Source organism: Rhinoderma darwinii, chromosome 1 (assembly GCF_050947455.1).
Source record: "Rhinoderma darwinii isolate aRhiDar2 chromosome 1, aRhiDar2.hap1, whole genome shotgun sequence".
Lineage (NCBI taxonomy): Eukaryota > Metazoa > Chordata > Amphibia > Anura > Rhinodermatidae > Rhinoderma > Rhinoderma darwinii.
Window position 1 is genome coordinate 404,201,445 of NC_134687.1, and position 12,284 is coordinate 404,213,728.

The window sequence follows — 12,284 nt, forward strand, 5'->3', positions numbered from 1 at the left end:
CCACTGGTACATCTGACCTGATAGAGGATGTGTGCTCTTTGTCCATTCTGCCCACTCTTCTTAGGGCCTGTTCACATCTGGGTTCGGTATTTCCATTGCTCTGCTTCGACAGGAAAACAGAATAACGAAAAATACCAAAATCGCTGTTTCCATTTCATGACGGAGAACCATCGGCGCCCGATGGAACCTATTGACTTTAATGGGTTCCGTTTGGTTTTTATTATGGTCTTCGTCGTTTTACCAGAAACATTAGCACAGCATGCTGCGCTATTGTTTCCAGTATTTTATACTGGATCGGTGACGGCGGCCACTCACAGAGCCTCCAAGCAAATATGAAAACAAGCTAATTCTCTACTTCTCTGACAGGTACAAATCTATCAATGTCCTTTTATTTCCTGCAGGTGGAGATTTGCTGGCTTTCCTCTTCCTTCTCCTTGGTATGACCATCTCCACTTTACTCCAACTCTCTGCTACCACAATTACATAAGCCCACTGCAACTCTCCAGTTACTGCTTATCCCAGCTCTGCAGTTTTGCTGCTTGCATTAATCTCCCCTTCCTTCAACTCAGCATCTTGCCTGAGCCCACGCTATTGTTGTCCCTTATTTGATAAGGACAATGGACACATGGAGCATATATTTAGGGACTTCTACCACTAAGAATTTCAAATGCTCGAGGTTTAATTTCCCTGCTCAGTGCCTTGTCTGGAACACTCACACTTAAAGCGGTTTTCCCATCAGAGACAGTTTTGACATATCCACAGGATATGTTATAAATGTCAGATAGATGAGGGTCCCACCTCTGGGACCCGCACCTATTCCTAGAATGGGGCCCCCAACACGCCGTTCTACTGCTATATGTTGTAGCTGAAAAGTTTGATTTCCGACCATGAATTACGCAAGGTCATCTATCTGACATTTATGACATTTCCTGTAGATATGCCATAAATGAGTACAGGATGGCGTGAGTCAAGTGGGAAACATCTTGCATCATACCGCTCATGAGCCGCATGTCTTGTATTCTTAATCCTAATCATTACCTCCTCCCGAAAATCCATATCCTAAATGCTTCACCTTAGTATATGTGTAAGGCTTCATGCACACGACCGTAGCCGTATGCACGGCCGTGATTTTCGGGTCGGCCGGTTGCGGACTTTCAGCCGCAGGCCGCCCGCAAATCGCGGGACATGCACATGGCCACCGCCATTGTTTTCAATGAGCCCGGACCGCAGAACATGGCCGTAATAAGACATGCCCGTTCTTTCTGCGGTCCGGGCTCCCGGGCCGTGCAAAGACCGCAAAAACTACGGTCGTGTGCATGGCCCCATAGAAAAGAATGGGGCCGCAATTCTCCCGTGGATTTTCGGGGGAATTGCGGCCGCAAAAACACGTTCGTGTGCATGGGGCCTAAATGTAAGTGTAAATGTTCACCGCAATCACCTCAATTGATGGCAAAGTAGCAGGCTCCACGTCTTGAAGTGTTATAGTCTCTGGAGACGCCAAGTGAGTAGTGTCTAGAAAAGATACATGTAAATAAATTAATTCATATAAAAAAATAGAATCCCCAATTATTCACTAAGCTAAATTAAGCCTAATCTTAATTGCTAGCTTCTGTAAGCACTATTTCACCTGTCTCTGTTTTAGTCCAGCCTTAGTACAAAATTTGTGGGGAACTTCTGTCCTATGAATTGGGACTCTCACTTTATAGGTGGCACTTAATAAGGCTAGCAGCACAAAAGTCACTGCCTCTCCTGCAATGGATATGTAATGTGCAGTAGGCTATCATAATCTAATTAAAAGTAAAGGCAGTACATAACCAATGATATGATGAAAGAATACAAGATTTTTTATATTTTAGAAGCTACCAGCATCAGCATCAAATTTAGAGCTTATAGGTCAGATTTAAAGTTTTTTTTCTATAAAAAGACATTGATTGCATATCTATTTAATATACCATAAATATCTAATCATGTGGATTTCACTATTGTAGTTTGACACTGAGAACAGGACGTTTGATCCACTGTTCTCACGGGAGAGATGGCCGTGCATGTCCAGTCACTCTACTTTATAGTCTATGGGAGACACATAAACTGACAAGTGAGCTCACATGGCTGTTTTTGTATCTCCCATAGATCTTAAAGGGGTTAACCCAAGATCAACATTTATAACCTATCCACGAGATAGATGAAAAATGTCTGATCGCTGGGAGCCCCACTGATCACTGGAACAGGGGGGGTCCCAAGCCCTCCGCTAGTCCTCCTTATTCCACCACCTGCAGTGAGGAGAAACTTGTATGGAGCAGTAGTCAACCATGTGCCATGCCGCTTCATTTAATGTATAATGTAATAATAATGTGTATACAAGAATATGTCAGTAAAGGTCCTTTTACACGGCCCGACGTGGGCCGTCTAAATGAGCGCCAATCAACAAGCCCCATTTGATCCCCTGAGGAAGCTGCTTCTGCAGTGAAACATGGGGGGGCTTCTGTAATTTTATATCAGTGTCTGACTGGCACGTATACTCTAACCTCGTTGTCATACAGTGTTACACAGCGCACGGTGCAGCAGTCTGCAGCTGCTGAACGTGACAGTTACAATCGCCTACATGAGACACACGTCCATGTCTATGTTATAGTAATATACACCCTAATCCAATGGTGTGCCAGCTGACTCTGTATGTTTTAAAATTCTATATGTTGTGTGTCCTCCATTTGGACTTTTAACTTCATCATTAAAGGTTATATCTTATTTTCAATTTATTTCTATCCTATTAGTAGTTGGGAAATAGGGTTCATTGTGATCTGGCACATCTGTTTCTTTGTATTTAATCATATACCTGCCAACTACTAGGGTCTCTAGACAATAATCAACAGGACAGCTCGTTGATCGGCGCTCGATTGCTCCTTTCACAAGGATCTAGTATGGGGATGAGCGCTCGTTACTACGTATAGTTTCTGCATTTAAAACGATGCTATCAGCTGATGAACAAGCGTTTGCTCGTTCATCGACTGATCGTTGCCCTATTTACAAAGTGCAATTATTGGGTACGAGCGTCCTGTGAACGCTCGTTTGCCCCGATAATTGGCCGGTGTAAAAGGGCCTTAAAGAGGCTCTGTCACCATATTATAAGTGCCCTATCTCTTACATAATCTGATCGGCTATGTAACAACAGTGGTTTTTATTTTTAAAAACGATAATTTTTTAGCATGTTATGAACAATTTTAGATTTATGCTAATTAGTTTCTTAATGCCCAATTGGGCGTTTTTTAACTTTTGACCAAGTGGGCGTTGTAAAGAGAAGTGTATGACGCTGACCAATCAGCGTCATACACTTCTCCCCATTCATGTCCATCTGTACTCACAGCACAGCGTGATCTCGCGAGATCACGCTGTGCTGTCACACACTCCCACAGTAACATTACCGAAGTATCTTGAGAGTGAATAGACATCGCTTCCACCCAGGATGTGATGTCTATTCACACTCCCGACTCTTCGGTAACGTTTCTGTGGGACTTACTCGCAGCTCAACGTGATCTCTCGAGATCACGCTGTGAATGACAGCACAGCGTGAGTAAGTCCCATGAAAATATGTCCCTTGAAAATTCTGTAAAACCTCTATTCATATTTGTCTGTGATATATTGTGTTTCTCCTTTATCTTTATCTATAGTGGAGGACATTTACATTCGTATGGAGAGCTCAATATGTATACTATGGGCAAATCTTGCCCTTATGCAATATGGCTGTATGTATCCTTGCGATATTTTGAAGCCGTCCTGCTCCACTCCTCCCGAAGCAGCGTGGAGATGTGGGTATGCATGGATTTGTGATGCCCGCCTCCCTGCTGTTCCGGGATGATGGGATCATGGTGGTGCTGTATGTTTTTACATGAGAGCTACACACAAGGTATCTTAAAAAAAGGCTGGAGTATTCATCGTACTTAACCCCTTAAGGATGCAGCCTAGTTTGGGCCTTAAGGCTCAGAGCCCATTTTTTAAATCTGACATATTTCCATTTATGTGGTAATAACGTCGGAATTCTTAAACCTATCCAAGCGATTCTGAGACTGTTTTCTCGGGAGACATTGGGCTTTATGTTAGTGGTAAAATTTGGTCGATATATTCAGTGTTTATTTGTGAAAAATTGCAAAATTAAGAGAAAAATTTGAAAAAATAGCATTTTTCCGAATTTAAATGCATCTGCTTGTAAAACAGACGGTTATACCACCCAAAATAGTTACTAGTTCACATTTCCCATAAGTCTACTTTAGATCGGCATAGTTTTTTGAGCATTATTTTATTTTTCTTGGACGTTACAAGGCTTAGAACATAAACTGCAATTTCTCATATTTTTAAGAAAATTTCAAAAGCCTTTTTTTTAAGGTACCTGTTCAGTTCTGAAGGGGCTTTGAGGAGCCCGTGTATTAGAAACCCCCATAAAACACCCCATTTTAAAAACTAGACCCCTCAAAGTATTCAAAATAGCATTTAGAAAGTTTTTTTTAACCCTTTAGGCATTTCACAGGAATTAAAGCAAAGTGGAGGTGAAATTTGCACATTTCCTTTTTCTTGCTGAATTTAAATTTTATTCAATTTTTTTCTGTAACAAAGAAGGTTTTACCAGAGAAACACTACTAAATATGTATTGTCCAGATTCTGCCGTTTTTAGAAATGTCCTACATGTGGCTCTAGTGCACTCGTGGACTAAAACACAAGCCCCAGAAGCAAAGAAGCACCTAGTGCATTATGGTGCTTCTTTTTTATTAGAATATATTTTAGGCAGCATGCCAGGTTTGGAGAGGTTTTGAGGTGCCAAAACAGTAGGAATCCCCCAAAACTGACCCCATTTTGGAAACTGCACCCCTCAAGGAATTAATTTATGGTTATTGTTACAATTTTGATCCTGTAGTTTTTTCACAGCGCGTATTTGAATTGGGCTGTGAAATTAAAAGAATGACAATTTTTCCAATAAGATGTCATTTTTGATGAGAATTTCTTATTTTCACAGGGAACAAAATACCCCATTTTGTTGCCCAATTTGTCCTGAGTGCGGCAATACCCCATTTGTGGTGATAAACTGCCGTTTGGGCCCATGGGAGGGATCAGAAGGAAAGGAGTCCAGATTTTGCTGGATTGGTTTTCGGGTGCCATGTCGCATTTGCAGAGCCCCAGAGGTATCAAAGCAATGGAAACCCACCAGAAATGACCCCATTTTGGAAACTACACCCCTCAATGAATTCATTTATGGGTCTTGTGACCATTTAGACCCCACAGTTTTTTCACAGAATTTATTTGAATTGGGCTGTGAATTTAAAAAAAAATTTATTTTTTCCAATAAGAGGTAGTTTTGGCTCAAAATGTCTTATTTTCACAAGGAATAAAATACCCCATTTTGTTGCCCAATTTGTCCTGAGTGCGGCAATACCCTATTTGTGGTGGTAAACTGCCGTTTGGGCCCATGGTAGGGTTCAGAAGGAAAGGACCACCATGTGGCCTACTGGGGATTTTCTGGTGCTAAGTCATGTGTGCAGAAGCCCCTGAGGTATCAGTACAGTTGAAACCCCCGAGAAGTGACCCCGTTTTAAAAACGACACCCCTTAAGGAATTCATCTAGAGGTGTAGTGAGCATTTTGACCCCACAGGTACTGTGTAAAAGATAATGCGCAACAGATGGTGCAGAGTGAGATTTGCAATTTTCTATATATATGCCATGTCAGTGTCCGATATATTGTGTCCAGCATGTGCCACCGGAGACATACACCCCATAAACTGTAATGTGGGTTCTCCCGGGTTCGGCAATACCCTACATGTGGCTGTTATTAGCTGCCTGGGCACACGGCAGGGCTCAGAAGGAAAGGACCACCATTTGGCCTACTGGAGCTTTTCTCGTGCTAAGTCTTGTACGCAGAAGCCCCTGAGGTACCGGTACAGTTGAAACCCCCGAGAAGTGACCCTGTTTTAAAATCTACACCCCTTAAGGAATTCATCTAGAGGTGTAGTGAGCATTTTGACCCCACAGGTATTGTGTAAAAGATAATGCGCAGCAGTTGGTGCAGAGTGAGATTTGCAATTTTCTATACATATATGCCAATTCAGTGTACCTATTGTAGTCCAGGATGCAGTCTGGTTTGGGGGTCTCTGTACTGGTACCTCGTACAGGTACATGGGTACTGGTGTGACATCTCTCTTGTCTTGTACTTGTACTTGACACACAATATGTTATGTTGCTGCTAGAATGTGCCCAGCTCTCACCCCTTCTTCTTTGCCCAAGCAGAGTCTTAGGGAGGCCTCTCAGATTTCTTCTAGCAGTGCCGCATGCCGCAGGACTTCTGGAAGCGAGACACTTGAAGAGTGGGACGCTGGTATAAAATTTATCCAGGTAGAGGTTGTAACCCTGGTCCAGCAGTGGGTGCACCAAATCCCACACAATTTTTGCATCAACTCCCAGTAAGGGGGGGCATTCTGGGGGCTGAATACTGGTGTCCTTCCCTTCATATATCCTAAGGTTGTAGGTATACCCTGATGCACTCTCGCACAGCTTATACATCTTCACGCCATACCTTGCCCTCTTACCCGGCAGGTACTGGCGGACTTGAAGCCTCCCTTTAAAATGTACCAAGGACTCATCAATAGAAATACAATTTTCTGGGGTGTATGCTTGGGAAAACCGGGCACTGAAACGGTCTAGTAGGGGTCTCCGTTGGGGTCATCTCGGAGTGGGCGCTGCTCATTAGGAGAAGCAAAGTATTGCCTCATTTTTATTTATTTTTTAGTTTCCAGTTCTGAAGTTGCTTTGAGGGGCCCATATATTAGACACCCCTATCAAACACCCCATTTTAGAATCTAGACCCCTCAAAGTATTCACAACAGCATTTAGAAAGTTTATTAACCCTTTAGGTGTTTCACTGGAATTTAGAGCAAAGTAGAGGTGACATTTAATTAATTTTATTTAATTTATTAGGCACCATGTCCGGTTTGAAGAGGTCTTGTGGTGCTAAAACAGTGGAAACCCCCCAAAAGTGACCCCATTTTAGAAACTAGAGACCTTGAGGAATTCATTGCAGTTTTCATGGGGTGCAGGCGATTTTTTGATCAGTTTTTATTCTATTTTTAAGAGGTGTGGTGACTAAAAAACAGCAATTTTACTATTGTTTTTTTATTCAATTTTTTTTTTACAGCGTTCACCGTGCGCTATAAATGACACATTCACTTTATTCTGCGGGGCGATACGATTACGCCGATACCATATGCTTATAGTTTTTTTTATGTCTTATGGCGTTTGCTTCAATAAAATACATTTTGTAAAATATAATTTATTTTTTGTGTTACCTTATTCTAAGAGCCAGAACTGTTTTATTTTTCCATCAGGAAAGCCGTGCAAGGACTTATTTTTTGCGTAACGAACTGTAGTTTCGATCAGGACCATTTTTAGGTACATGCAACTTTTTGATCTTTTTTTATTCAATTATTTGGGAGATGAAGTGACCAAACAATTGTGATTGCGGTACGGTTTATTATTATTTTCTTTTACGGCGTTCACCGCGCAGGATAAATAATGACATTGTTTTGTAGTTCAGGCCGTTACGGACGCGGCGATACCAATTGTGTATAGTTTATTTGTTTATTTATATATTTTTATTAATAATAAAGGACTGATGAGGGAAGAAGGGGGATTTTTACTTTTATCACTTTTAAAACTTTTATTTTCTTATTTTTACACAACTTTTTTTTACTTTTTTACACTTTTTTCACTTTGTCCCACTAGGGAACTTGAGGGCAGGAGGCCCTGATCGCTATTCTAATACACTGCACTACATGCGTAGCGCAGTGTATTAGAGCTGTCAGCTGTTCGCTGACAGCAAGCATAGTGCGTCCTGACTTTGTCAGGCCCACTAGGCTTCCGTCGATGGCGTAGCTAGAGTCCATTGTTAGTACTCTGGTTGCCATAGTAGCCATCGCGGCCCGCTATCGTGTAGCGGGCCGTCGATTGTGGCTTAACCCCTAAGAAGTCGCGATCGCTATTGAACGCGGCTTCTAAGGGGTTAATCGGCGGGGACCACCGTGATCGGTCCCTGCACACTGAGCTGTGATAGCCTGCTGTCGGAAACAGCGGGTATCACAGCTCAAACACGCGCCGGGGAAAGATTTATTATATATTCTAATAAAGATATTTTTTGATATATTGGCTATTGCTATATTTGTACTACTGTTGATTTACATTCTAGATTTATTATCTATATATGTCTTGATAGGTATTCTATTACAAATAATAGCTTGATCATGGAATACAGAGGATGCGGGTGAAATTATTCTTTGAGGAACGTGAATGTTCAAGCTAGATCAAATCTACAGCCTAATTTCCTTTAGTTCCTATCTCACCTTCTCTATGGCGTTCTCTCTGACGTCTTGAAGGAGACTTTTCTAGTCGAACAATCTCAGGACCTGAAGTCTCCAACAGCATGGAAATCTGTCATATAAAGAGAGGAGAAAACAGCAGGCATTGTGTATAGAATCTCTTCTACCATGGAGTGATTACTTAAACTTTTTTCAGCAAACATGTAAATACACAATCTAGGACTGCGGATTCTGCAGTCCTTTACATCTAATTTATAGTAGTGCTGAATGTGTGTGTGTGTATATATATATATATATATATATATATATAGACATACACTGGTCAGACATAACAATAAAGCCACCTGCCTAATATTGTGTAGGTCACCCCTGTGTTGCCAAAACAGCTTTGACCCATTACGGCATGTACTCCTCATGACCTCTGAAGGTGTCCTGTGGTATTTAACACCAAGATGTTAGAAGTAGATCCCTTAGGTTCTGTACGTTGCGAGGTGGGGCCTGCATGGATCCCACAGATGGTCGATCGGAATGAGATCTGGAGTATTTGGATGCCAAGTAATTACCATGAACTCTTTGTCATGTTTCTCAAACCATTCCTGTGCAACTTATACAGTGTGGCATGGCGCATTATCCTGCTGAAAAGAGGCCACTGCCATAAGCGAATACCGTTACCATGAAGGGGTGTACTTGGTCTGCAAAAAAGTTTAGGTACGTGGAACATAATAACATCCACATGAATGCCAGGAACCAAGCTTTCCCAGCAGAACATTACCCGGCGCATCACACTGCCTCCGCCGGCTTGCTTGTTTCTCATAGTGCATCCTGGTGCCAACCAACCAAATTATGTCAAATAAAAAGTGATTCATCACCTTCTTCCATTGCTCCATAGTCTATAAGCAAACAGGGGTTAGCATGGGCACTCATATCGGTATGAAACTATGCAGCTCTAAATGCAGTAATTTGCAATGCACTGTGTGTCCTGACACCTTTCTTTCATGGCCAGCACAAAGTTTTCTCAGCAACTTGTGCTACTGTAGCTCTTCTGTGGAATCAGACCAGATGGGCTAGTCTTCATTCCCCACCACCATCAATGAGCGTGGAAACCCATGAACCTCTCACCGTTTCACTGGTTGTCCTTCCTTAGACCACTTTTGGTAGCTACTGTTGTTTTGGTCTGACCCAGTCGTCTAGCCATCACAATTTGTGAAAGTTGCTTAGAGCCGTACGCTTGCCAATTTTTCCCGCTTCCAACACATCAACTTTAAGAACTGACGTTCACTTGCTACCTAATATATCCCAGCTTTTAACAGGTGCCATTGTAGCAAGATAGACAATGTAATTCACTTCACCTGTCAGTGGTTTAATGTTATGGCTGATCAGTGTATGTATGTATGTATATATATACCGCATTTTTCGGACTATAAGACGCACCCAGGTTTTAGACAACAGAGAATAGGGAAAAAATTATTTATTAAAAAATTATTTATTCTGTTTCACCACATTCTGAGAGCCAAATTTTTTTTATATTTTTTCATCGATTGAGCGGTGAGGGCTTACTTTATTGCGGGATGAGCTGTAGTTTTATTGGCACCATTTTTTGGTACATATTTTTTTATCACTTTTTTCTTTATTTCATTTTTTAAGCGCTAAGGTGACCAAAAAACTGTTTTGATGTTTTACATTTTTAAACTCACCGTGCAAGTTAAAAAATGGGATATTGTAATAGATCGGACTTTTACGGACACAGCGATACCAAATTCTTTTATTTTTTACATTGTGCTTGGGGAAAAATGGAAAAGGTTTTTTTTTTTTACTTTTAATATTTTTTTTTACACTCCTGAAAATGTATCTAACATTTTTTTTTTCTACACATTTTATTAGTTCCCCTAGGGGACTTGAACCGCGGCCACTTGGCTACATTTGGAGTTACTGAAAACTAGGATGTTTCCCTAACTGCCATAGTAGTGAATGACAGTTACGGAAGCGGCGTAGCATGCGAGCTACGCTGCTTCCGTAACTACTTTTCAGTTCTATGGGAGTTACGGAAACAGCGTAGCTCCGCAAGTTACGCTGTTTCAGTAACTCCACATGTAATCAAATGGCCAGGAGAGAACAGAAAGCTAGAACGGGGTTTAGGGGGCCCGGTTCTAGAGATAGGTGCGGGTCCCAGAAGTGGGGCCTGCATCTATCTGACATTTATGACATATCCTGTGGATATGTCATAAATGTCCTTCATAGAAAAAACCCTATAAATGCCGCGGTCACTATTGACCACGGCATTTAACTAGTTAAAGGGGTTTGCCATAAAACACATGTGAGATCGCGGGGGGTCCCACTGCTGGGACCCCCAACGATAAGGAGAACAACGGACCGAAAGTCACCCAAAGCGCTACATGAGAAGCCTGAACTTCCGGGTTCTCTGTCCGTCTTATCTGTTCCGCAGCTCCATAGAGAACAATGGAGAGCCGCTCGCGCATGCGCAGAAGAATCCTATTGATCTCTATGAAGCTTCCGGACACAGAACGCGGAAGTCACAGGCTCTCATGCAGCGCTCTTGGTAACTTTCGGTCCTCATTCTCCTTATCGATCACATATGTATCCCCTATCCCGTGGATAGGGGATGCATGTGTTTTATGGCACAAGCCCTTTAAACTGCCAGGAAGAGCGAAATTGCTGTTCCTGGCCGTTAGAGCAGCGTGTCAGAAGCTGACACCGGCAGTGTATGGAGCGGGCTCAGTGCCGGCTGAGTGCCATACATCATCCCTCTCCAGCTCCATGATGTGCCGGCACGTCATGGGTCGGGAAGGGGTTAAGTAATGAAGCGGTCATGGCGATTTATTCTTGCTAAAAACTGCGTCTTATAGTCCGAAAAATACGGTACGTATATATACATAACAATGTGTGTAAAGAAAGGCAGTATCTCCAAAAGGTTCAGTATTTGTGGGATGCTTACTCAGGAACCTGAGGTTTGCACCTGCCGCTTTCATTATTTTTAAAAAAAAATTATATATATATATGTATACTGTATGTGTTAGTGTTTTTTTGTTTGTTTGTTTTAGTGATCAGAAGGAAATATCTAGGAAACATCTCCTTAGGGCCACATTCAAATGGCAGTATTCTGGTCAATAATTTGCATCAGTAATTGGAAGCCAAAACCAAGAATGGGTCCAAAACACAGAAAAGGCACAAATCTGTCTATTATACTTTTACTCTGTGTAGGTTTCATTCCTGGTTCTGGCTTTCAAATAGTGATGCAAAATTCTGACCAGAACTCTGCCGTGTGAAAGTGGTCTTGGGATGTCTTCACATGTAATGTTCTTGCGGTATATAAAAACAAAACAAACAACAACACATAAAAAACTGCATGTGTAAATAAAGCTTGTGTTTGGGGCATTTAATTATTTTTTTAATTACATTATTCCTGCATAGATTTGTAATAAAAATGACTGTAATTTGTCTCCGATACATGTTATTTTATCCCACCGAGATTTATGCAGATTCATAAAAAAAAAAACTAAAAAAAACATCACTGTAAATATTTGCAGACATTGCTAACTGTTTGAAAATGTCCTATACCTGTCAGCAGAGCAGGATGATTAAGTGGAAAATTTAACAGACAAGCCAAAGGCCGAAGTTCATTGGAAAAGGGAATAGCCTTCAAATAGTTTATGTCTCATATATATCCATATAACATTAACAAATGTTTCAAATGTATATACTTTATGTGTTAAAAAAATACAAACACCTGCTTCACACAGCCAATCAAACAAATTATTTTACCTGTGGGATCATCATTGGTTCTGGCAGTTCAGGGGATATCTCCATCATGCCAAAAAAAGGATCAGGGGCGTCCTCCAGCATCTGCATGAGCATCAGACTATCTGGAAGCAGCAAGCGTCTAAAGCAAAGACATTACATTTTATTACATCATTTGG

The 12,284-nt window shown here is 41.5% G+C and overlaps 1 protein-coding gene across 1 annotated transcript in view; it reads right to left on the reverse strand.

Moving 5' to 3' along the window:
• REC8 (REC8 meiotic recombination protein) overlaps positions 1-12,284 on the reverse strand; it is a 241,705-nt gene that overhangs the window by 137,496 nt on the left and 91,925 nt on the right. The window contains exons 5-7 of the mRNA XM_075828870.1: positions 12,130-12,247; positions 8,374-8,461; positions 1,439-1,512 (exon numbers count right to left, since the gene is read on the reverse strand). Coding sequence (XP_075684985.1) covers positions 1,439-1,512; positions 8,374-8,461; positions 12,130-12,247 — 280 coding nt within the window. The remainder of the gene's footprint in view (positions 1-1,438; positions 1,513-8,373; positions 8,462-12,129; positions 12,248-12,284) is intronic.